The 26040-nt window shown below is 52.3% G+C and overlaps 1 protein-coding gene and 1 long non-coding RNA gene across 3 annotated transcripts; one reads left to right on the top strand and one right to left on the bottom strand.

The window, feature by feature from the left end:
- Nucleotides 1–609: 609 nt before the first annotated feature.
- LOC309535450 lies at nt 610–17066 on the bottom strand. 2 transcript variants are annotated; one of them, XR_014221257.1, is made up of 4 exons: nt 16754–17066; nt 16364–16477; nt 13245–13294; nt 610–943 (listed from the first exon to the last, which is right to left on the bottom strand). It is a non-coding gene; the product is annotated as an uncharacterized lncRNA (long non-coding RNA). The 2 variants fall into 2 exon arrangements; XR_014221258.1 differs by lacking the exon at nt 610–943 and adding an exon at nt 2868–3004.
- Nucleotides 7699–23091, top strand: LOC309535446 (protein-glutamine gamma-glutamyltransferase E-like). The gene is made up of 13 exons (XM_082228520.1): nt 7699–7836; nt 9815–9982; nt 10143–10379; nt 10772–10890; nt 12304–12432; nt 12715–12892; nt 15644–15779; nt 15992–16095; nt 18752–18997; nt 19592–19894; nt 20582–20739; nt 20969–21102; nt 22818–23091. The coding sequence occupies exons 1-13, from the start codon at nt 7830–7832 to the stop codon at nt 22963–22965; spliced, it is 2067 nt and encodes a 688-aa protein (XP_082084646.1). The 5' UTR covers nt 7699–7829; the 3' UTR covers nt 22966–23091.
- The last annotated feature ends 2949 nt before the right edge of the window (nt 23092–26040 follow it).

Below are 26040 nucleotides of genomic sequence, written 5' to 3'. Positions count from 1 at the left end.
GTGGTCAGACCAAGGCAGTTTCAAGTTTTGCACTTATCATTTTTTCTACAAGACATCTGTTATGAAAATGGAAGTTAACTAGTGTGTGTGTAGTTAGCCTTGCCTAGGACGCAAAATAGCATGGCACGGGCATTGTGGCTGCTACACACGGACAACAGGAACCTGTTTTCCCAGACCCTAATTGGCAGGAGATTGCTGAAATCATTTGGGGAAGTATGCAATAAGCAACAGTTATGTGTCAATTACACCAAGACCAATTTAAACGTATTTGGCAACTGAGCAGTTAAGCACAAATGGCAATCAAGCAGGCATCTGTTGGAGCAATTTGATACATTTAATTAACCAGAGATTTCTTTTGCCCAAAATGGTCTTTGGAATGGTTGGAGTTTGGCGCAGTCAGTGTTTGCATTTCCCAGAGTGAAGGGTGGGGATATTGCAGTGGCGTAGCGTGGGGGGTGCAGGGGGGGCCGGCCGCACCGGGCGCAACATCTGGGGGTTAGGGTTAGGGGGTGCAAATCCATGGGTTAGGGGCGCAAATCCACGGTTTAGGGGGCACAAATTACTTGCCTTGTCCCGGGTGCTGACAACCCACGCTATGCCACTGGGATATTGTGGTGCCGCCCCTGAGAGTTTTTGAAGTTGAGGTTATTCCTCAGTTGACACGTGGGGCAGAAATCTTGGGCATTTCAGAGCCAAGACTGTTGGACGCATCACAAAGATGAGAAGCCAGTAATTTTCTGGCCAGGGGCTCCTCTGTGCCATAGGAAGCCAGCTGCAGTCTCAGGAGCGACCAGCCGTGGGGCAACTTTAGCTATGTGGGTCCAGCCAGCTCTTCAGGGAGAAGATATTGAGAAAGGGAGTTGGTCCTGCTGTCCATGAGTTTGACAGTGACTGGGGATGACTGCAGCAACAGCAGCAAGCCTTTTCTTGCTTTCCTGAAATTCTGGAGAAACAACATTTTATTACCTCACATTTTGTTATCCTTGATGAAGAGTTGCTTATCTCAGTTTGAGGCTTTGTCCAGTCAGCCTTCAAATGCTCAAGAAAGCCTGAGGTGTTTTACTGTGATTTCAGCTGGTAAATTGGTAGATTATCCTGACTTGTGAGCAACTGCACCGTATATTCTAATTGCTGTTGATCTTTAACTGAAAGTGTGTCCTAAAACTCTTTCCTATTATTTTTTTTTTAATTTCAGCAGGGAAACTGAGGCATAAATTGAGCTACTAGATAATTCCATTAACATTTCAACTTACAAACCCTTTTTTCATCTTCACATTGTTAACGTGTTCTATCTCATTGTAAAGATAATTTTCTAGTTTCATTATCTGGCAACAGTTTTCCAAATGGCATTTTACATTTGTTTAAAACAACATGTGACTCAGGATTTCTCTCTCTTTTTTTCTAAACTTCAGTTAGATATTGCTCCAAGAAATTAGAGAATAGGTTAATGACCCCTTTTTGTACCGATAGATTTGCTTTCTTACTTGCTGAACTGAGAAGAAATGTTGCATTAGGATCATACAAGCTTAGAAGAATGGCCTCACGGTCCCAATGGAGGAAGACTGGTGGGCCAAGGCTGCCCCACAGGCTGGAGATACTCTAGATCGAGAGATCCTTTGGGGAGCCAAAAGTCTCTTAACTTGCCTCAGAGGACAAGTACAACCCCGTGGCAGGTTGAAGCTTGTCTCATACATAAAGTGTACATGAATTTGGCACATAATTTAAAACAAGCGGCACCAAGACACGAAATAATGTCCCAATGGAAGCTGATTGTCCTCCAAAAGCAAAAAGCGGTCCCGGAGTGCTGGTGTCAGCTGGCGTCTCTGACATTGTTGAAACTGGGAAACTGAAAAGGAAATTGGTTGGCCAAATGATACAATACAATATTTATTGGTATGAAATTCTCTTCTTCTTGAGAAAGAGAACTTCCTTGACATTTGTCTTCCCTGTAAACGATAATAAACGTTGGGTTGAAAAGTCACAAATCATTAGGGTGTTGCTAAAGCAAAGGGTCTGTTTCTCCACATTACAACTTCCACGTAGACCTGATGCTCCCCTTCAACCCGTGACTGCAGAGTGAAGTGTCATATACACAGGGTTTTGCTTTGGAAACATTTACGTGGCTTGAATTGTCACGTCACATCGGTTATGTTACATTGGCCACAGGTTCTTTGCCAGAAAAGCTTTCCCCCACAGTTTCCAACAAACGTTGCCATATGTTCAGCACTTGCCCATGAAGCGTTAGCTCTTTGTCCTTTTGCCACAGATGGTTTTTTTTAATTGTTCAAGTACTTTTAGAGAAAATATTTCTCCAAGTTACAGATAAATTATTGAAGTTGCAAAACTGGTCACATCCTTTAAAAAACACAATTTCAGAAAAGTGTTTAACTTACCCGTGGAATACCATCGCAGGCACACCCCAGCCTCACTCGGCTGACACCGGTCTCAGGGCCAGCCTTGCACTAAGCCTGAGGTCTGCTGGCTCTTTTGCCAAGTGCTCAGCTCCAGTGCTAGAAGCTTCAGCAAGAGGAGCACCTCAAAAGATTTTGTCTACCTGAGAGTTCTTCTTAGTTTCCCCAGTGGGAAATGAGAACCAGTGTGGTATATTAGTTAGAGTGTCAGACTGGGAGACCAGGGTTTGAATCCCCAGTTGGCCATTAAGCTTTCTGTGACCTTGGGGGCTTCTCAGCCTAAACAACCTCATGGGGTTGCGGGGATTAAATGAGAAAGGGGAGAACCAGGTACATATATCACCTTGAGCTTCTTGGGGAAACGAGGTGGGAGAGCAAGACAATGAATAAATGGACGCTGGACTAGATGAGCCCTTGGCCGGATCCAGCAGGCTTGTCTTATGTACTTATCCAAGCTTCCATCCGCTGTGATCTCAAGGCAGGAGGCTTTGGTGTGAGATGTTGTCTTCAAAATCATTTCAGAATCCACGTGTGTTATGTCCTCTGGACCAGACCTTCCTGATGGCAGGCAGCTCAAAAGAGGATGCAATGACCTAGAGTGGAGCAAGACCAGCAGAGGCTCTCAGGTACCCCGCATGTGGCCAGCAGCTGGGCTGAAAAAGAGGAAGGGCCAGGCAGAGGCCTGACTGTGGCTCAGCAGAGAGAGAGAGAGAGAGAGAGAGAGATCCGTCCCTCACAAACAGCCACCTTCCGCGAGCAAGCAGAGCTGAAATTTCTCCATCATCATCAGAAATGCTGTTTGTGTGCCCCGCTGCTGCCACTGAGAAAAACTTCCTTCTTCCCCCACCCGCCCTGGCAGCACCCAGGAAAGTCCAGTGGAGTATCTGGGTGCAGCAGGAGCCGCCTCTGCCACCTGCAGGAGCCCCCTAGCTCTGTAGATGGAGAAACTCGATTCAGTTTCCACTGAAAGGGGAAGCAAACCTTGCAAGAATTCAAACACAGCTATCCTTTAAAATTGCCCCCCCCCCAAATGTTGGAATGCAGTTCTCCAGCCAAGTAATGTGTACTAAAATGCACGTACAGTAATCAAGTGTACATAAAAGTGCATGCATTGGTGAAAACATACAAAAATCCATTATTTGGGGGGGCACTTTGCAAAGAAGTGTCTTATCAGGCAAAACCGCCTACAAACATGGGAATATTGGGAGAAAACACACTGAGGGTAAGAACTGTTGGACAGTGGAGCAGACTCTCTTGGAAGGTGCTGGGCTCCATCATTGGGGGGGTTTAAGCAGAGACTCGATCACCAACTATCGGGGAGGCTTTAGTTGTGATTCCCGCATTGCAGGGATTTTGTCATGGGCCAGGAATCAGCTTCACCTGTTGAGCAGCAGCCTGAAGGAGCAGAAGGCAGAGTGACGCCACCTGCCACTGATCAGCCTTCTTGCTCCTGATGAGAACCAGCTGGCTCCAGCTTTCTTCAGCAGGGTTTCCAGCCTCAGTCAGTTGCTGGAAACAACATTTGTCGTTCCTGGCCAGACCTTGCTGCTTCTTGCCTCTTGTGACCTTGGACTCTCTGCTTTCTTGACCCCGGACTGTCTGACTACATGAACTGGGATACTTCTGACCTTAGGACTGGACTGAACCTTGCATATAGACTCTGCCTCCAGACAAGTACCCCCTGAGACTCGGCTGGTCGGCTGGCCTCTCCTGCCACTGAGCTCTGCCATGGTTGAGCAGCACGGGACTATGACAGGGTTGGACTAGATGACCCTTGGGACCCCACCCAACTCTATAATTCTGAGAGTCCCTGCTGCTGCTGCTATGACTACTATTAGAACCACTCCAGTCTGCTCTCCCTTTAGAGCCAGCGAAGCCCGTGGGCCATCAGAGCTGGGGGCAGCAAGGTTGTGGCTAAGGTGAGTTTTGAACAGGGGGTGGCCAGGCCTGGCCCACACCTTGAACCCGTGGCCAGATCCTTACAAGGAACAGGATTTCTTTGGGTCAGCTGTTTCGCAATTCAAACGGCAACCACTTGATGGTTAAAGATTTCCTCACAATGGTTAACGCGCACACAGCCAACCCAATCTGCTCCTGGTCTTGTGAGCATCATCCTGGGGGTGCGTGGGCCAGTCAGCCTGTCCACCCCAGCAGGGGCTGAGCAGGAGCTGAGAACTGCAGGGTTGGCACATCCCTTCCCCAGCAGGATTGCCCCAGCAGCTCTTCCTCCCTCGCTCTTGCTCACTTGGGGCCAGATTGCTCCAGCATTTCCTCCCCATCCGACTTTCATAAGTGTGTCACGCGAGTCACCCTGAAGTGGGGCAATATCTCTGGCCAAAGGGGCAGGAAGGCTCCCAAACTCCCGAGCCCCTTCATTTGGGAGGGAGGTGCCGGGGGGGGTTCTGCTGCCCCTCCACAAGGCACAAGACCAAGAGTAGCTTGGAAACAAGGAGTTGAGCCCAGGTGGAGGTGGAGGGCCAGAGCAAGAGTATGGGGGGGGCTCCATCAACAGGTGGGAACAACTGTACCTTCTCCTGGAGAACTGCCAGGGGAGGAGGGTGGCCAGGATCTGAGCAAACTCACTACCTGCAGTAAGGTCTAGGAGAATCTCTGTTGGGGGACAGAGCACTGAGAGGGTGACAAAGGCAATCTTTCTCCTCTTACCCCACCCCCAAGCTTGCCAACCTCACTGCCAGTAGCCACAGGCCAGCACATGCCCCCCCACCCCACCCCAGGTGCTCCTTATCCGAGGGCAGTGGAAGGCCTGAAGATGTTGGGATTCTGTGGCAGGAATGAGCCTGTCCAGTTAACCTGGTGGCAACTGGAGGGTGAGGGTGTGTGTGTGTGTGAGAGAGAGAGAGAGAGAGAGAGAGAGATGTCCTCCCTTGCTTGAGCCCCTCCTTGCCCCTCCCTCCAGGTAAGCAGGTGAGCCACAGTCCTGGGGAGGAGTGATCTTTTCCACACTTTTATCCCTGGCAGTCACTGGTGAACATGCAGAACTAGATGCAACAAGATTCCCTGGACAGGAAAACCATCAGCTCAGGGTGTGGCCCTTCATAATAATCTGTTTGCCCTTGGCCTCTGTTGCCACTCAGTGCTGAGGCAGCCTGAATGGAGCAACATAAAGGAGATTCTGGCTGGATCAGTCACTGTGAGGTGAGCCGGGAAATGCCAGCATTGCTTCCTCTGCCATGGCCTGGAGAATGGTGGAGCCAACAGCAGAGCCCACCTTGGCTTCTGAGCTCCTGGGCCCCTTGCTCCAGACCCTGCCATGTGCCCCCCAAGTGAGGCTTTCTCCATGGGCTGCAGTTCCTTGGAGAGATGCCCAGTCCACAAACTGGTCAGAGGACTTGCTGTCTTGAGATGTTTGGTGGGCAAAGGGATGGCACCGCTGCATCAGAAGGAGAGGAAGAGCAGGGAAGGCTGGCCGGCCATGTGCTCCCGAGTGGCACCAAGGCTCTGTCTTGACTCCCTGTAGAAAGAAAGCTACTTCCATGCAACAACAGCAGCAAGAATACTTATTGCAAAGTATTGGAAGACACAAGATCTACCCACCCTGGAAGAGTGGCAGATGAAGGTGATGGATTATATGGAATTGGCGGAAATGACTGGCAGAATCCGAGACCAGAGAGAAGAGTTGGTGGAAGAAGATTGGAAGAAATTTAAAGACTATTTGCAGAAATACTGTAAAATTAATGAATGTTAAAATGATGTTGGAATGGAAATAAGTGGTTTTGGTAATAAGGTTAATAAGAATATGCAAATATAGATCGTTATATGGATGGAAATATATAGTTATAATAGGTTAAGATACAGAGCAAAGATAAAATGAAAGAGGAAAAGGATTTGCTGAAAGGATTTTGTAAATGGGAATATAAAAAGGGGAGGTGTGAGGAGGTCAAGGAAATAAGTAAATGAGCCTAAAGATATTGAAAAATGGATTTTTTCTTTTTTAAACTCCCCCCCCCCTTTTCCAGCCAGCTGTTTTTTGTATTTTGTATTTTCCTTTTTCTCTTTTAGGTCCTCTTTTTGGTGTTTTTGTGTAATCTGTGTTTATGTGTAATCTTTGGTATAGTTTTCTTGGTTCTTTGAACCTATGTTTGTTGTAAAATTTTAATAAATATTTTATTAAAAGAGAGAGAGAGAGAGAGAGAGAGAGCTACTTCCAGTTTCAATGGGAAGGCCCATTAGCAGGAAGAGGGTTCCCTCTGCTTTTCCTGTGAGTGAAACTGCAACCCTGGAAGAATTGGTAGACGTATCAGCTCGTGACTCAGGGGAGTCACATCCGTCTCATGAGTAGAAATGCATATGGATAGTTGTTCCTTGCCACACAATCTTTCACGGAGGGTTTTGACATAAGGAAGCTCTTCTTAGTCACTGGGGCAAATGGCCGGATCCTGGAAGCCAGCAGGCCCCATCACAGCTCCCCTGCCTGCTTGGTCCCAGCACTGGCTGAGAGAGCAAGGGACAAATGCTCAGGAAGAGCCAGCTCTGGAGGTTCCAGCCAGGCTCTTTCATGTGTGGCAGCAAAAATAAGTTGGTGTGTGAATATGCATCAGTTGTTTAAGAAGCCTATTAACATAAGAAGCTTTGAGCCTCTCCTGCATGTGGGTTGCCCAAGAATACTGGAGAGAGGGTGGGAGGGAAAGGGACCCTTTCCGAAGTGCCTTTGGAGGGTCTCCTTCCTTGAGTGCTTTGTTGCCACAGGCCTGTCATCAGTCCTGTGCTGGGATGGGCGTATTGGAGGGAGGAGGTGGTGCGTTCCTCCTTTTGTCAGAAATGGCCTTGACTTCTCTGGTAACAAGTTCAGGGAAGAGTTGACCTGCACACAGGCAGCTGCAGCCATCCGCCACCTCCCACCCAGCAGAACTGCAGCTAGCAAAGTGTCTGACATGCAGGGAGTGCGGGATGCAGCAAGGAATTAGCGTTAAGGAAGGAGTGCAGCTTAATGCGGTTGCACCACCGAGCTGTTCCCCAGTGGGAAATGCTGGCTTCATGGCTGCATGAGTTAAGAGATGCCCTAGTTGTAGAGAGGCCCGTGTACCTGCCCCAGAGGGCTGGCCACTTGTGCCGAGGCCTTCCTAGAAAGACTAGGGGAAAGGTTCCTGGTGGCTGATTCAGGCCCCTTTCTTCTGACCTGGAAATGACTCCCTGCCGCATGCACCCTTTCTGTCATCAGCCTTCCTGGAGTGAAGAGCCACCCAGAGTCACTCCTGCCTGCCCCTCCCATGGCAGGCGCACTCTGTCAGGGAAGGTTGCAGCACTGTTGGTGTGGCTTGTGAGCCTCGCCCACCTTTGGACAAAGAGGAGGAGTCTCCAGTGTGCTGCATATAAGGTGCTTCCAAGCCCCTTGAGAGACTCATCCTCTCCCTGGGAGCTTCTCTAGAGGACCCAACGAGCAGCAGAACAAGAGAGAGCATGGCTGGTGAGTACAAGCTGCCCTGGGCAAGGCCCCAGGATGGGCTGCCTGCAGGGCTGGGCAGGTGCGAATAAGGAAGGCTTGGCCAGCATTTCATGGACCTGTTGGGCATGCCAGCAAATCAAAGCTTTGCCTTTGCCTTTGCCTTTGCCCTCTCCTCTGCCCCTCCACAGCACCAGCTAGTAATAGAATACAAACCAGCTGGGTTCTCCTGCCTCTTCCTCTGCAGGGGGAGCCTTTGCATCTCTCTGGTGGGCTGGCCTTCCTCTAGCCACGCACCCCACCTTGCTCGGAGGGACCCAGCACACCTGCCCCCCTGCCCAGCCCTGCCCATTTCCCCCAGCCCTGTTGCTGCTGGGAGCACAGCCTGGAGGGGCTGGTGAGCGTGGTCTGCTTTCTAGAGTGGATAAAGAAGACCTGTAGGGCAGCAAAGCAGAGCCAGCTCATCAAGGACATGGATGGGAAAGGGGACCACCCTGGGCAGGGCTGGAGCAGGGAGGCTGATCGCCTGACGGGGGAAAGTTAACCTCTATCCTGACCCCAAGGAATACGCATATACCACTACATCACAAAAAGAACCCGTGCTTACAACATCTATATGCAGTTGAAAGCACATGAAAATCTACACACAGGAATCCTCCACTAACTACAGTATTGTGGTGTCTGTTCCAGCCTTTGGAACTCCCTCTCTAGTGATCGCTCGGTCCGTAGAGTGTGAGGCTCTTACTCTCAGGGTGATGAGTTCAGCCCCACCTTGGGCAACAGATTCCTGCAATGCAGAGGGTAGACTAGATGACCCTGGGGTGCCTTCCAACTCTACGGTTCTATGAGCCTTTGAAAGGTGGGTCTTAATAGTCTGCACGAGCTGGGCAGCGCGGAAAAGTTTTCAGCAGGCGTCCATTGGACTTCCAGTGACAGCGCGTTCCGCCAGCTCGGGGGACCAACGAGGCTCCGGCAGTTCCGTTATGGGGCGTCCGCCGCCAAACAGCAGCTTCCCAAAGGCAAATCTTTAGTCCCCGGCTGCCTCCTGGGTTGGGACCTGGGGCTGCCCTCGCCCCACCGGGACACGCTCCGCGCGCTGTCCGCCCCGTCTGAAGAGCCGTAATTACAGCGAGAGGCGGGGGCAGGGCAAGCCGGCGCTTGCGGGACGCGGCTGGGCTCTGGGCTTCGGGGCCCAGCTCCCTCGCTCCGCAGCCCAGCCCAAGCGCTCCGCACCCGGGCCAAGGAGCGGCGGGACCCGGGGTCTTCCCAGGGCGACGCACGAGGGACGGTTGCACAGAGAGAGAGCGCGCAGGCTTGGCCGCATCCAGAATGTGGCCGGGCTGCCCTGGCGAGAGTCTGGGCGAGTCTGTGCCCCCCTCCCCTCCTTCCCTGCTCGCCCGCCCGGTCCCGTCCCAGGCGCTAGGAGAGGTCGGTCCGGAGCTGCCCAGCAAGTGCTGCTGAGCCCTCAGATTCGCGAGTGGTTTTTGCTTGGTCACAATCCATCCCTTGACTAAATACTTTGGCACCGGAGACGACGGTTTCTGTTCTGTATGCGCAACCCAGCACGCGTGAAGCCGCAGAAAGCGGCTGAGCTCAGCCGGCGCCAGGCCGGGACAGGCGAACTGGTGCCCTTGCGCTGCCCTGATCCGCAGCGGCTGCTCTTGCCGAAGGGCCGCAGCGCCACGTGGAGGGTCTGCCCTGCCCACAACTCCGCAGCTGCCACAGATCTCCTCCTCCGCCGCCTCTCGCGCGGGAGATCTGCAGTATTTGCATTGGTGTCAAATGCGGTGAAGTCGAGCATCGAGAGCTCCGTTTCACGCGCGTTTCTCCAGCCGGCCTGAGGGAAAGGGGCGCTAGGAAAGGCTCTTGGTCTTCAGGGAAAGGAGCGCCCTGTGACTGAAGGGTGCCTCTGGGTCGCTGCGAGGAGGGCATGACCTGTTTCGGAAAGGCGCGGGCGAGCCTCTCTGCCTCAACCTTCGTGGTCTTGTCCCCGTTTTTGCAGCTGTGCCGAAGATTGACTGGAAGCGGAAGGCCAATGGCAGCGCGCACCACACCGAGCAGTACCCCGGCACCGAGCTGGTGGTGCGACGGGCACAAGTTTTCTATATCTCCCTGGCCTTCGGCGGAGCAGCGCCAGCTCCAGGCAGCCTCACGTTCACCGTCGAAACAGGTAAGCCGCCGCCACCGAAATCCAGAGTCCAGCTGGGTGACTCCTTGGCTCTCCATGCCGAGGGGGCCACTTGGCGTAAAGGCCCCCACCCCGGAGGGCGGGCTGCCCAAGATGTGACCTCCGCTATGCCCAAAGCTCACCGCCTTCCTCCTGCTGCCAGGATCGACCTCTGCCCTGCACGAGAAGACCCGCGTGGCTTTCGGCATCTCCAGCGCCGCACCCAGCGGCGGCTCCTGGGGCGCCGTCCAGGACTCTCCGGCGGCTTCGGGCTCCCTGAACATCGGCATTTCCAGCCCTGCGAGTGCCGCCATCGGGCGCTACCGGCTGGGGATCAAAACGAGCGCCGGCGCCTCCCACCTCGGCACCTTCGTGCTGCTCTTTAACCCCTGGGCGACAGGTATTGAGCTATTTATTAAATTTGTATGCCGCCCTTCCTCCGTAGATCTCAAGGTGGTTCACAACATAAAAATATAAGAAACACGAAATACTTAATAAAAACAAGAGCGAAAACAAATCCAAAGCACGCGGCCCCCCAGCGACTGATGCCCCCGAACCCACCGCACCGTCCCGTCCCCCCCGACGACTGCCCCCCTCCTTCTCCTCCCGGCTAGGTGCTTCCAGCTGCACGAAGCGGCCTCGGGGTGGCGCCGGGGGGCTTCCTGCCCCCAAGGCGCACAGGGACAGGACGGGCCACCTGCAGCTACAGGGAGGAGGGCTGGGGGCGTCCCAAGGAGGTATTGGGGATCCCTAGTTCTTCCCCTCAGCACCGGCCGGTTCTTTCGCTCGCAGGAGACGACGTCTTCATGGGCAAGGACGCGGAGCGCAAGGAATACGTCCTCTCCGAGTTCGGCGTCGTCTTCGTGGGCAGCGCGAACCGCATCTCCAGCTTCGGGTGGAACTTCGGCCAGGTAGGGGGAAGCCTTTGGGCGGGGGGGGGCTGGAGACCGGGGTGGGGAGGGGTTAGGAGAGACGCCACCGGCCCCGTCCAGAAATGCCCAGAGCAACTGGAGCTCAGCTACGCGCACACGCGCGCCCTCCAAATCCCGTCTCCCCCCCCCCCCGCTTTCTCAAAAGAAGAGAGAGAAAATGGGTCCTGGGTGTGAAGCCAAAGGACCTTTCCAGCTCCTCCTCAATTCCAGGTGTGGATGGCAATGCCTCGTGTCTCCCCCCCCCCCCCGCGACCAGAGCGCACTTCCTAGGCTGGCTGGACGGTCCCTGGGGGTCTTCGGGTTGCCATATTTTGAAGAGCAAAGAACAGGACACATTTGTCGACTGCTGCTTTTAGCTATGGATCAGTGGCCTAGCGTGGGGGGGTGCAGGGGGGGCCGGCCGCACCGGGCGCAACATCTGGGGGTTAGGGAGCGCAAATCCACAGGTTAGGGGGCGCAAATTACTTGCCTTGCCCCGGGTGCTGACAACCCACGCTACGCCACTGCTATGGATCACCATGATAGGGCTGCCATACGTCTCGGTTTTCCCCCAGACACGTCCGTAAATCGGACTGTCAAAACGGTGTCTGGGAGGATTTTTCGCCAAATTGGCGAAATGTCCAGAAAACTCCGGAGGTATGGCAACTTAGGGCACTTTTTGAGGAAAATGCTGTAAAAATCCCCCAAAAGACCCAAAACTTAGTTTTTTGGGGGGAGATGATGGCTCTACCCATGAAAAAGAGGACGTGTCTTGGAAAAAGAGGACCTATGGCAATCCCGGGAAGGGGGGGGGGAGAGGGAGAAGGAGGAGCCCCTGGCCTGGGTCGTCTTAACAAGCTGAACATTCTCTGGGACAGTCTGGGTTACTCCCAAGCCTCTTCCCAAGGGAGGGAGAGGGGCAGGAAGCCACTGTGGGCCCCTCTCGCCCACCCAGGCCTTGTGAGAGATTAGCAGCCAAACCTCACAAGCACATATTTATATTAATTATTTATTTTATTAAGTTTGTATATCAGCCTTCTTCCAAAGATCACAGTTCACAACAGAAAAATACAGAAAAATACAAAATGAAAACACAAAATAAGTAAGAAAACCAAAAGCAAAACAAGCCAGTAATTCCCCCAACACATGAGAAGGTGCTAAATCCACAGAACTGTATTGATGAGAGGCCGACTCAGACCATAGAAATGCAATTGGTAGAGAGGGCTCTGTGTGATATCATTTCCCCTCCTCTCCTGCAGAGGAAGGAACCAATAGTACCTGCTCTCTTCCTTCAACCAGTTCATAGTTGGAGTCGCTCAAAACGCAGGGGGAGCTCCAGGTTATGTGTGTAGCACTGGGTGATGCTGCCATGGGATGAAGAACCATTTCATTTGTCTTCCTCTCTGTGTTCAGTTTCAAGAGGGCATTTTGGACATCTGCCTTGACATCCTAGACCGGAGCTTGAGCTACCGCAAGGACCCAACTGCTGACGTGCGCAGACGAAATGACCCCAAATACGTTGGGCGGGTGCTCAGCGCCATGGTAAGGAAAGCCCAGCATGAGCCAGCCTCCCACCCACCCCATGGATAGGAGCGAGTGTCCCTGAGAGGAGCCACGAGGGGATTCTCACCTGCCTGCCTGCCTACAATTTTATGATTCTATTCACTTTGCAAAAGGATGTGGAGGTGGGATCATGGGTGGAAAGGGGAAGGCAGGCAGGCAGCCCGCTACTCCCTTCCTGCTGCTCCCTGGTCCAATCCGGCCTGTGCCAAAAAGGGGGAGCAGCTCATTGGCCTCTCTCGACTCCCCCCTCCCCTGCTGCAGGTCAACAGCAATGACGACAGAGGAGTCCTGCAAGGAAACTGGAGTGGGAATTACAGTGGTGGGGAGAGTCCAAGCAGCTGGAATGGAAGCGTGGACATCTTGAGAAAATGGAAGGACTCGGGATTTAGACCTGTCCTGTATGGGCAGTGCTGGGTCTTTGCTGGAGTGCTGACTACAGGTAGGTCTGCCTGAAACCCTGGCATGCACCGCCAAGCCGCTGGGGTGAGGAATTGGCTCAAGCACCAGCTGTGGGTTTTCATGGCAGGCTCTGCTGCCTCTGGTCAGCAGCCAAACCACAGGTGGCAGGCATGCAGCAAGCTTTTCGTCTGGGCAAAACCGATGGCTGAGTGCAATGGGTGCCAATGCCTTTTGCTGCAAGCAGCTTCTCTGCTGCTGCTGCCCCCACCACCCCCAGAACATTCAGAGTCCCCAGGGAACCATTGTTGAATGGATTTTGTGGGAAGGATAGGATATAGGATTTTCCCCTTTCTCCCTCTTAATAAAAGAATCACATGTGAAATAGTACTTACATAAAGTCTTGCACTTGATTCCAGCAGTTACAAACAGGCAAATTCTGCTTCTGGATTACAATGCATAGTTGAGGTCAAAAATGGAATCTCCACTGGAGGAGAGACCAGACAGACGTCCATCTGCCTCAGAAGCATGGCGGAAAAGATAATGAGTTCTGAAGCAGCAGGAAGTAGAAAAAATTAAATCCCTTTGTCTTTTTCCTGCTAGAGAACTCAAGGGAAGTGCTGTCAAACAGAGCTCTGTGTCTGCAAATTACATTGCTTTTCTTTGCAATCTGTCTAACCAGAAATTTGCAGCACTGTGGTTGTTAGTCTCTAGAGTTAAGGGTAAAGGTAAAGGGACCCCTGACCATTAGGTCCAGTCACGGACGACTCTGGGGTTGCAGCGCTCATCTCGCTTTATTGGCCAAGGGAGCCGACGTACAGCTTCCGGGTCATGTGGCCAGCATGACTAAGCCGCTTCACTGCGACCTTCAGATCAGCAAGCCCTAGGCTCTGTGGTTTAACCCACAGCGCCACCCGCGTCCCTAGTCTCTAGAGTTACTCAACCTCAACAATGCATTGTTATTTTGACAACAAACCCCCACAACCAAGGGGTCACAGAAAATTCTCTAGAATATTCCAAGGGGATATTCTAAGGATATTCCAAGGGGGTCACAGGTGAAAATCGCATAAATGGGGGGGGGGGGCATAGCACGAGGCTAGGGGGCCACAGAGGGAAGTGAGAAGGGAAGAAAAATAGGCACATATAGAACCCTGACTAGCTAGCTATGCGCTTGGTCAATGGCAAGTGGGTAAGGGGGGGGGCCACCAGGGCCTAGCACTCCTTTTGGCCACATGTGTTTTCTTGGAGCAGTCCTGGGATATTTCTGATAGGAGAGGGCGATTGCTGATGCTCCTATTTTGACCAGTAGAGCTTCCGATCCAGAACCCCCAGGTCAGGTGGGGTGGCAATGGGTAGGGCTGGGCGAACCAGAGCTGCTTGTAGCTGCCACCAGTGCTGGGCCCAGTGGCCGCCTGGGCCTGACTCTGCAATCCACCCAGCACTGGATCAGGTAGATCAGGGTCTTCAGATGTTGCCAAGGGGCACAAGGCCTGTTGGCAGCGTCTGCTCAGCTTTGCAAGGCGCAGGGCCTAGCTGAACGGGGTCATTTGGTGCAGCTGACTTGCATCTAGTAAAGAACTATCTACTCAGAAGAAAGCTGCACTGAGTTCAGTGGGCCTTGCTCTCAGGTAAGGGGGGCACTATAGTGTTTTATATAGGCAGCCAGTGCTCCTCCGGATGACAATATCTTTTTGCACCCGGTCAGTGAGGACCACTTGCTTTTTAAATTTCTCCCATACATGCAGAACTCCCTGTGTGCCTTTTGGACTGTATCTGCAGGTTTCCCCCTCTGTGTCAAATAACTGAGGTCAAACAAGTGTTTACTTTTTATAAGGAGGTTCTGGGCTCTCCTTCCTTGGAAGTTTCCAAGCAGAGGTTGGGTGGCCATCTGTCAGGGATGCTTGAGCTGAGATTCCTGCATTGCACAAGAAAGATGACCCTTGGGGTCCCTTCCAGCTCCATGATTCCATGCCTTTCTGCTTCAACATTTCATTATGTTCCTATCATCTGATGTAATTGTGGCAAGTGAAATGTCCAGTCCAGGGGTCACCATCACACACAGTCCTAGGAGCGGGACAGAAGGATGTGCTGCACCAGTAAATCCGGAAGTAAGGAGGAGGAGCCATAGCTGGATCCCGAGAGCCCTTTGCTCCACGGCTCCCCTTCTTCCTCGTGGCTCAGAGCGACCGCCACTTGTGCTTCTGGTCTGAGCTTTGATTCAGACTTGTGGCCCTTTCTGCCTGGGATCCTGGGCATGGAACTAGGCTGGGTGTGTTTGTGTGTGTTGTGACTGGGGAGAAAAGCGTCACCCTCTCTGGATCTGCAAACTCCCCTGGTGGGGCTCTTTCCGGGCTGGTGGTCTCGGTAGTCGGATACGCTCTGCTGGGTCCCCCTGGCATTTTCAGATGTGTGAGGAGGCAGGAAAAGTGCTGGCCCTGACAAAGAGGGCAATGGGGCATGAGGCAGCCATCTATCTAGTGATGAAGTTTCAACTTTGCACCTGCCTCTCGCACCCAGCACCTTAGACCAGTCCCGGTCACAGGAGACTCCCGAGTGGGAATGGCAGCCACTGCTCTACTTCCTTCCAGTGACCGCTCCCCTTTCCATGCTTGCTCTTGCGCCAGCCCACAGGGTCAATGGCAACATCTCCCAAGGAGTGCTCACAGGCCACAGAGCCAAGAGCACCTGCCTGAGAAGTTGATGTTTCAACCAAGAGTATTCTGCAGCCGCCATTGCCTCTGCCCCTGAGGAACAGCCTCACAAAGTTCATATTCTCTCTCTCATTCCCTCTCAGTCCTCCGATGCCTGGGAATTGCAGCACGCATGATCTCCAATTTCAATTCTGCCCACGACACCGACAAAAGCCTGACTGTGGATGAGTACTACGACAGCTCTGGGAACCCCCTGAACATTGCCTCCGACAGCGTCTGGTAACTCAGCCTGACTCTTCCCCCCACCTCACCAGCACCAGTTGCATTTCTGCACAGAGAGGCAGGGCCCTGGGGGGGGTGGGGGGGTGAAAGGGATCTCTTGGTCCTTTCCTTGGCTCCCTTGGCAGGAGGAAGTTGCCGTGGTGGAAGCCACCATCTGCCCTCCTCTCACTGCAAACCTTCACATCAGGCTTGTTTATTCTCTGGCCCAGGAACTTCCATGTCTGGAATGAAGGTTGGTTTGTCCGGCCGGACCTTGGCTCCCAGTTCAATGGGTGGCAAATTCTGGATGCAACTCCCCAGGAGAGGAGCACAGGTGAGAACTGGGGGGGGGGAGGGGGAGGCTGATTTGTGCTTTGCCTTCTTGCCACACTGTTCCCCATGGCAGAAATGCCCAGGTTTGGCGAGGGGCTAAGTGGCGGGCAGCAGAATCAAAGAACTGTAGTGTTGGAAGCGACCCAAAGGTTCTGTGTTGTTCCAGTTCAATTCACTATTTGGGACCAATTCTGATCTGCTAAATCCCAAGCTCTGTCCCCTACCCCTTGACTATAATGGGAAATCTATAATCAGCAATAATTCCCCACCTTCATTTTTGCTGAGGTGGATGACATTTGCAGGCAAAGGATCTCCTCCAGAGTGGAATCCAAAGTCTGCCAAGCTTCATGTGGATTCGTCCAGGGGAGTTTCATCCAAGGGACCTGTGGGAATGTTCAGGGTGGCAGGAGGGGATATATTTCTTTATTAATAATCTTCCTAACATGCGCTAGCAAGTTCCTTATGTAGCAGAGTTACGTTCCCCTTCTCATGCACAGCAGAAACTGGTTGCAGGCTCGTTAGAACCTCTTACTATTATGCAATTCAATCTGCCTCAGAGTGAATTGTATGTTCCTGGTAAGATCCCCTTTTAAATCCCTCTTAAAAGAATAAAGACACCAGAATCCTCTTCATAGTCAACAAAAAGTAAGTTTACTCACTTTCAGGCAGTGCACAGTATCAGTCCTCAAGGCTTATAGCAACATGTGGATTTACCCCATATCCCTGTGCTGCTGTTGGCTGAAAGCCAACAGAGCAGTCCTAGCTGGAAGCAGACAAAAGGAGAAAGAAAAAAAGGGAGGGAGTGCTGCATGACTCGTCCTTTTGTTACCTGGACAGGTGAGGTCATGCCCACCTCTGGTCACAAGCAAGAGGAAGGCTGCTCCAGGCCAGGAGGAAGAGGAAGTTTCAACTGGCTGGACCAAACATTCCCTTGCATGCCCACTCTAGCATTACAAGGAATGTTGTACATCCCACAAGACCTTTAAGGGCTATTTTTCTCACGGAAGCAAAAGAAGGTTGCTTGTTTATTTTGTGGCAGAATTGGAATAAGAGGCACCCCCTCCTGAGAGGAGGGTGTCTCTGTGAAGGGCAGTGGCCCCTCCTCAGGGGCTGCCGTTGGCATTTGGGGCAGGTGGGGAGAAGCCCCCTTCCTCTCCCAGTCTTATTTATGTGGGCAACTGGGAACCTGAGACTGGGAGCCGCCCTTGGCTAAGAAACCTGCCAAAGTTCAGACAAAGAGGTCCAGGGCTCTCGTTTTAGGGAAGCTTGCCTTTGTTGTCTAAAAAGGGGGGGGGGGAGTCACACTTTTTCTTCCCCCAGTGTTTCTGGAAGAGTCAATGCTATAGGAACAGTGATTCTCAAGGTTTCCCACCAGCTATTCTCTTTTTAAATATAATTTTGTATCATTCACTATTAAATGTTGATAGTTTTGTTTTACATGTACCGATTTTAAGGAGCCTGGCAAAGGAGCGAACAAAACCTTTTGCTGCAATGTCATCCTGGTGGGGGATTTGTGGGAGCAGTCAATGACAGAAGGAAAATGAATGAAAAATGGAATTAATTTTTAAAGAAATTTAAGCAGGGGGACCTTTTGCCCATCATATTATGAAACCTGCTGGAGTGCCGTGTACAATAATATGTATTTTTTGAAAGGAAAGATTTTGTGGAGGGCAGAACACCAAGCTTGATTGTAGGGACCAACCAGCAGCAACATTTGGAATTTGCACCAGCCGCCATTCTGCTATCGGGCCAAGTTCAAGGCCTTGGTACTTACATACTGTATATGGTCCCTATACAGCTTGGGACCAGTTTCCTTGCAAGAGAGACCATCTTATCCCTTTGCTGCCCACAGGGCCTGATTTAGGTTTGGTGAGGCCCTAAGTTACAGAAGGGAATGGGGCCCTTTATATTCCCAGCTGTCCTTTGTCAACAACAAATTGTCCATTCACATCAAAATAATTTTGAATTACCAATATACATAAAATTGATTAATTTTAATAGGTCCATACACAACACAAAACACTGTTGCTGTATGTAGGTTTTATTTTATTTGTTTTTTATCTTATATTTTGGAAATGTACATCCAGGTTGTTTTTTTCCTTTAAATTTTTTTTCGGGGGCCCAAGCTATGTAAATCTGGCACTGGCTGCCCAGTAGGTGACTGCAGCTGGCAGGAGGTTTCTCCTGCAAGTAAAAAAAAAACTCCCCTGCCTCTCTCTCTGCTCCTTCTCTCACTCCCAAAATCACAATGCTTACGACGACGACAATGGCTCTCACCAAAAGCAACTGACCTGTAAAGAAGAGGGCTTTGAGTGTGGCTGCCCTTCTTCTGTGGAGCAGCATCCCTGTTGAGATATGACAGGCAGCCATGATCTGCACTTTCTGGAAGCAGTTGAAGACATTTTTGTTCTGACGGGCTTTCCCAGCTGACTTAGTGGGTCTTTGCTATGAAAGTTTATTTTGTATGCTTTTCATTTTGTTTTAAATGTATCTGCTAGCTGGGGTTTTGTTTGCTCCCTCCCAAATTGTTTTCTTGCATGTGGCCTTGAGGCGCAGAATGTCCACTGGTTCTCTGGCAGGGGGGTTGGACTCGATGGCCCTTGTGGTCTCTTCCAACTCTATGATTCTATGATTCTCCCTCCCTTTCCTTCCTGCAGGCATCTTCCAGTGCGGTCCAGCTTCGCTGACGGCCATCAAGGAAGGAGACGTCGACCTGAACTACGATTGCCCATTCGTCTATGCAGAGGTCAATGCCGACCGCGTCACCTGGACATATGACACGAACACGGGAAAGAAAACAAAGGTCTACTCTGAGACCAAGACGATTGGCCAGAACACAAGCACCAAGGCCGTGGGCAGCTATGCCCGCCAGGATGTCACCAACAATTATAAATACCCAGAAGGTAAGGCATGCAAATTGAGACAGAAACTGGAAATGTTGAGGGATCTGGAAATGAGCACTTACCCAAGTTGTGAGGACAAGACTGGCCCATCAGGAGAGCAAAGCAGAGGGAGGCTCACATGGGTGGAGACAGTATTTTTGTTGGGGGCAGAACCTCAGTTAAATATTTTTATGGATTTACTTGATGGGGGGGGAGATGCTCCCCTGCTGCCCCTTGGCTACACCCATGGAGGCTCAGGTGTTTCTCAGAGCATTTCCCAGAAGCTACTTTGGGTGCCCTCTCAGCAGATTGGCCAGGGCAGGGAGGGCGGAACATGGGTGGCATTGCCCACCAATGCGTGGGAGGGAGGGCAGGCAAAGATTTTCAGTCCATGCGCCACACCCCAGCCAGCAAAGAGCCCCACGGCCGGCCTGCCAGCCCTCCTGTGCCACCAGGCCTTGCACTGCTAGGATAGCTGCGAGGCTGAGGTCCCAAGAGCCCCTGGCCTGGGGAAGGAGAGGGAAGGTGCCCTTCATGCAACTGCTGGTCCCTATGGCTCCTGCACTGGGGCCTGACAGCCCCGCTGGGCTTTGCCACCTGCTGTTTCTCTTCCAGGCTCAGAGAAGGAAAGAGCCGTCTTCAAGAAGGCCAGTGAGAAGCTGAACCTGAACACGTTCAATGCCATATCTGCCAAGGGTCCGGAAGCTGTGAACCCAAACCTCTCAGGGACTCTAAAGTCCAAGAGCCCTGAGCCAAAGGTTGGTCAGGATGTTGACTTGGTCTTCACCCTGAAGAACCTTGCCTCCGAGGCCAGGAGCCTGACGGCCAAGATGACCGCCTGGTCCATTGTCTACAATGGGAAGCCCATCCATGAAGTCTGGAAGGACTCTCTCGCAGTGACTCTGGGCCCGCAAGAAGGTAAGCCTTTTGTGGGCTCCCCACAGCAAGGGGGCAGCCTCCAATGCCCCCTCTTCCTCCTCCTTTGCCCACAAGCCACAGTCGGGCCTTCTGGAGAAGCCCCAATTAGGTGGGGGTGGTGGCAGAGGCACCTCTCATAGGTCTCTCTCTTGGCTTGCTGGGTTGGGGGATGGCGAGTTCCAGCAACCTCCTCAGATCTTGGGGTGCAAGGAACTCCCACTGCTGGTGTGTGCTGACCTCTGTGCTTGGCCCTTTTTCCACTTGCTCTACCCCAAGAGATGGGGGGCTCCTCTTTTTGCACCCATGGGCAATGTTGGGGGGCAAGGGACACGGAAGAGGGGGATCATTGCTTCCCATATCTGCCCCCAGCTAGCCAAGTTCCTGCCTTGGCAGCCCCTGACTGTTCTCCACCAAGGGCTATGGGACTCACCCTCCCCTGAAGAAAGGGCAACGTTTTGGGGTTCTTCCTGGCATCCGAGGGGGATTTTGAGCACCGCAAGAGGTTCCTCTGCACCGGCCGCTGAGCCACAAGGTGTTGCAACTCTGATGCAGTGCATGTGCATGAGGCAGGGTGCCAAATTAGGTCTTCCATGGGTGCTGCTGAACTATGGAAGACCAAAGTCTGCCCCTGCCGGCTTGCGTGACCCACATCTCATGGAAGGCCCTTTGGTTACTTGTCACTTTCAGAGAAAAAGTTTCCTCTCAAGATCTCATACGCTGAGTACCAGCAACACCTGACACCAGACAACATGATTCGAGCCACAGCCTTGTGCCAACTCTCAGAGGGAACCGAAGCTGTGGTGGAAGGAGACATCACGCTGAGCAACCCCTCCGTCACCTTGAAAGTAAGCCTGCCTCAGCTGCCTCTGTGCCCAGGAGAGGCTCCTGAGTGCCTCCCTGCCTTGATGCCCACAGAATTGCCCCTCAGGTTTCTCTCTCTGCTTGCTGGGTGGTGCATGGCCATCCCAGGCATGCCTTTGGAGGCCTGTGCCCTCCTGGCTTTGCCCCCTGGCCTGCCCCCTGGGAGGCCTGGGGAGTGGCCATCCTACTCAATGGGGGCTTTTCTCTGGGCAGGTGCTGGGACAGGCGAAAGTGGACCAGCCGCTGAAGGTGGAGGTGGTCTTCACCAACCCTCTCAATGAAGAAGTGAAGGACTGTGTGCTGCAGGCAGAGGGCAGTGACTTGCTGGCAGAGAAGCTCAAGCTGGAGTAAGTGCCTGGGACATCCAGACCGGTGGGGTGCCGTGTCCCCTTCCCAGGACTGGGGGTGGCTGCTGGGGTGCTCCCTCGTGGTGCTCCCACCTCCCAGTTCCTCAGCTGCACTTCCAGAGCAGGCAAAGTCGGGGCTCCAGTCTCCCTGGGGGGAGGACTGGAAAGGCGTGCCCAGAAGGGACTCCTGTGTCTTCCTGGCCATGTGGGGCTTCCTTTGCTCACTACCCAAAAGAGTCACAGCCCACTTTTCTATCACCTTCCAAGGCAACTTTTCTATGTGTACCAGGAATTGTCGGTGACAGAGGCTGGGGCCCCTTTTGCTTCAGAGGTGTCTTTTAATAGTTGAGAAATTGCTTCAGGGAATCACGAGTGTGTGTGTCTGTGTGTGTGTGTGTGTGTGTGTGTGAGAGAGAGAGAGAGAGAGAGAGAGAGAGAGAGAGAGAGAGAGTGCTGTGCACAGGCAGCCTCTGCTGCAGACATGAGTTTCAGCCACCCTTCAGAAATGTTTGCCCCCAGCACCCCACTGCTCAAACTGCTCATTTGTACACCCCCCCCGGCTTGCCAACCACCCCAGGCAGTGCTTAGCACTGGTGCTGTCACTCACCCCACCTGGTGGCAGCTGTGTGGGGCTGGGTGTCCCCACTGCCTTTCAACACTCCAGCCAGGAACTGGCAAAGGCAGAGCTGGGCTGCTGCTTCTTTGGCACATCCAAAGTCAGGAGGAATCTGGGCAGCCAATGGGGACAAACTACTCTGAGGAAGAAAAGTGATCTTAGAAGAAAGACTTCAAGGAGGACCCTTCTAGAGAGGAATTGGGACACTGGGTCCCTGCTTCCCAATGAGCAAGCTTTGATGGGATGTGGAAGTATTTTGTGGGGAGAGGGACCCGTGCTCCAAACTGAAGGTCCCACAAGCCACTTGTGTGCTCAGCTGGGCCCAGGCTGGCTCCTCACCTGGCTGGCGTGGATGTGGGAGCTCATGGCTACCTTCAGCCTGAGCTGCTGAACTGGGGAACATTTAGTCTGACCCTCAAATCAGAAGAAGGATAAATTCCCAGGCATACGCCCCCCCCCATACCCTTCCTGCCATCTGCTGCCACTGCCACAAGGTGATGGGGCGAGGGAGGGGCCGTCCAGAGCTGCTCTTCCTAGGGTGGTCTGAGAGGGAGGTGAGGAGTAATGGGAGACTGCTCAGCACCCACTGCCCGCCCCCCCCCCGAGTGGGTCCATCATGCTCAGCCTAGGGCTGCCATCCATCGTTTCTCCAGGCTCAGAGTCCCCCCACTGGCTGCACCGCAGACTGTACCTTCTGGTCCACCTGAATGATCATGGCATGTCCAGCCTGGACCCCGCTAGCCCCAACCCCCCTGCCCTGGTCCCTTTGGCAGCTGCCCTCCCAGCCGTGGGTCCTTCTGCAGGGGAAGCACCTGCTTCTGCCACTGCTCCCCCCCCCAACTCAGAGTTATTGTGCTTGATCTAATTAGTAGTGAAAAGCAAATGCAGCCGCAGCCTGGCCTGTGCATGGGAACCCAGCAGCGAGAGGGAGACCCCACCTGGTGGGCAGGGCCCGGGAGAGCCTCTGGCTTGGCGGCGGCTGCTGCAGGAGCTGGCCCTGGAGTCCTGAAGGGCAGAGGAGGGCCAGGCAGCCCCCATGCCAGGCCCACAGCTCCTCCTGAGCATCAGCTGACTGGCTCCTTTTGCTCCTTGTTTGCAGTGCGCCACCCCTGCAGGCCAAGCAGAGCACCCGCCTTGAGTTCGAGGTCAAGCCCAGCAAGAGTGGGACGAAGCAGCTGCTGGTTAATTTCTCCTGTGACAAATTTCAAGACATCAAAGCCTTTGAGCCCATTAATGTCTCTGCCTGAGCATGACTAGCCATGTAGCAGCCTGCCAGGAGGATGGAGCCAAGCAGTGGAATGGGGAGCCTGAGCACAGCGGGGCCTCAGCCCCATTGTTTCCATGTGCATTTTAATACAAGTTTTCTTCTTATATCTCCACTGTGTGACGTCCTCTTCTTCTGGCTGGTGCGTGCCTTTGAGAACCCCCCCAAAACCCGACACATTAGTTGTGAGACCTTAACCCCTTTGGTCTCTCCCAACTCTGTGGCTCTCTGATTCTATGACATTTTGACTCTTGGGACACCACAGCCTGCCGACAGGAGATGAAAAGCAGCCCCCCATGCAATCAACAGGACTCGGGGGGGGGATTCCAGCCTCTGTGCAGGAAGGGGGCGCTGGAACCTGGCAAGGAAAGTCCCCTGTGGGGCAGCAAAGCCCTGCCAGGGACCGTCATGGTTGAAGCAGTAGCGGCCATTTCTTCACCAACCATCCATCTCCTTCATGTGTGTGTAATCCTTGGACCCCCAATAACAGCCCAGAGCAGAGGACACCAAAGGGGGGGGTCCCATCCTTGGCTGCAACATTAAAAGCACAGGGATTAGGCTATGAAACCTTGTTTTGAGCAAGTCCAGCTATCAACTCAACTGGCTCTCCCTTTCTTACCCTGATTAACAAAGTCAACAACCTGGGAAGCAAGTTTAAAATATAATTTACTTATTATCATGCATTGGTTCCCAGCAATGGCAGGAGTAAAAATTATGCAGGCAAAATACCTCTGAGATTTTATGGCCTTCAAACTCCTGCCTTAAACCAATCGCCCAGCACACTTCCAGCAGAGTTGTAAACATGCAGCTTTTGCAAGCGGATTTGCCCTGATGGATAAACAGCTCAAGACGCAGGAGCAGTCCAAGCAATAGCTCTTTATTGCCCGTATTAAGCGTCATTGTTGAAATATATACAGAAAGTCCATTTATGGCTGCTAGTCCCAACAGTGGAACATCTCACTTAGCATACTATGGCACACAGCAGTAGTCTAAGAAGAAACTCCAGGTATAGGGTGGTATATAAACTCAATAAACAATAAAATAATAAAAAGCACAGTTTTTCAAGGCTATTTTTCCAGATGCTGCAAGCTGACAATGATCTCATTCTTATATTGCAGCAGTGTAACCATTCTGGTTTTTCTGGCCAGCATCTGAAAGTTGCATCACATACAGAACAGAAACTCACTCAGTTGTCTGTAAAACAAATGATCAATCCCCCAACAATATTTACCTTCACAGTACAGTCAAACCTTGGTTGTTCAACGTAATCCATTCCGGAAGACAGTTTGACTTCCAAAACGTTCAACAACCAAGGATCAAAGGGTGGCCAGCAAAGTCAATGGAGATAAAAGAAAAAAAACTCCACAGAAGCTGTTCGGCTTCCAAAAATTGTTCAAATCCCGGAGCAGTTATTTCTGGGTTTTCGGTGTTCGGGAGCCAAAATGTTCCAAAACGGAGGCGTTTGGGAGCCGAGCTTGGCTGTATAGCCAGTTTCTGGCATTTGCCTGCAGTGGAGCAGGCAAAGGGAACATCTGCCCTCTTGGCTGGCCAAAGGGAGAGAGAGGAGCAGGAAGTACCAGGAGGCCCCCAGGAGAGGAGGGGAAATGACATCACACAGAGTCTTCTCTACCAATTGCATTTTGATGGTCTTGGTCCTTAGCAGTCAGCTGTAGTCTTAGCCCCTTCTGCTGCTAGCTAGCATGAACCCCTGCACTTTTTAGGTTGGACTGCCAACCTAACCCTAACCCTCAGATTCAGGTAGGTAGTCGTGTTGGTCTGACGCAGTCAAAATAAATTAAAAAATTGTCCAGTAGCACCTTAGTGACCAACTAAGTTTGTACATGCACACAAAAACTTCTACCCAGAACAAACTTAGTTGGTCTCTAAGGTGCTACTGGCAATTTTTATTCTAAGCCTCAGAGAGAGCCCTCTCTAACTAATTGTATTTCTATGGTCTGAGTCTCTGCCCGTCAGCAGTACTGCTCTGTGATCTTAGCCCCTTCTCATGCTAACTAGCAAGAATAGGCTTTTGTTTTGTTTGCTTCCTAATCGCCCACACTTTTTCAGCTGAGGCAAGCAGACCTGTGCCCCAGCACACCCTCTTCTGTTCCCCATCCGCAGCGGGGCCAGGCAGGCTGCAGTGGGGTTCTCTTTCTTGCTCAGGCTCCGCAGGCGTCCTGCTGCCCCCTGCATATTCAGCAGTTTCCCAATGAGCCGCCTTGGGCAGGTGTGGCAAGGAGATTTGCTCTGTGGGTGGCCCAGCCAGGGAAGCGCCACTGGATCCCCTGGGCTGTGCTCATAGAATCATAGAATCCTAGAGTTGGAAGAGACCACAAGGGCCATCGAGTCCAACCCCCTGCCAAGCAGGAAACACCATCAGAGCACTCCTGACATATGGTTGTCAAGCCTCTGCTTAAAGACCTCCAAAGCAGGAGACTCCACCACACTCCTGGGCAGCAAATTCCACTGTCAAACAGCTCTTACTGTCAGGAAGTTCTTCCTAATGTTTAGGTGGAATCTTCTTTCTTGTAGTTTGGATCCATTGCTCCGTGTCCGCTTCTCTGGAGCAGCAGAAAACAACCTTTCTCCCTCCTCTATGTGACATCCTTTTATATATTTGAACATGGCTATCATATCACCCCTTAACCTCCTCTTCTCCAGGCTAAACATGCCCAGCTCCCTTAGCCGTTCCTCATAAGGCATCGTTTCCAGGCCTTTGACCATTTTGGTTGCCCTCCTCTGGACACGTTCCAGTTTGTCAGTGTCCTTCTTGAATTGTGGTGCCCAGAACTGGACACAGTACTCCAGGTGTGGTCTGACCAGAGCAGAATACAGTGGCACTATTACTTCCCTTGATCTAGATGCTATACTCCTATTGATGCAGCCCAGAATTGCATTGGCTTTTTTAGCTGCCGCGTCACACTGTTGGCTCATGTCAAGTTTGTGGTCAACCAAGACTCCTAGATCCTTTTCACATGTACTGCTCTCAAGCCAGGTGTCACCCATCTTGTATTTGTGCCTCTCATTTTTTTTGCCCAAGTGCAATACTTTACATTTC

Source organism: Podarcis vaucheri, assembly GCF_965113315.1.
Source record: "Podarcis vaucheri genome assembly, chromosome: 6".
Lineage (NCBI taxonomy): Eukaryota > Metazoa > Chordata > Lepidosauria > Squamata > Lacertidae > Podarcis > Podarcis vaucheri.
The sequence above is the reverse complement of the archived record's forward strand: the minus strand, read 5'-3'. Positions and strand labels throughout refer to the sequence as shown.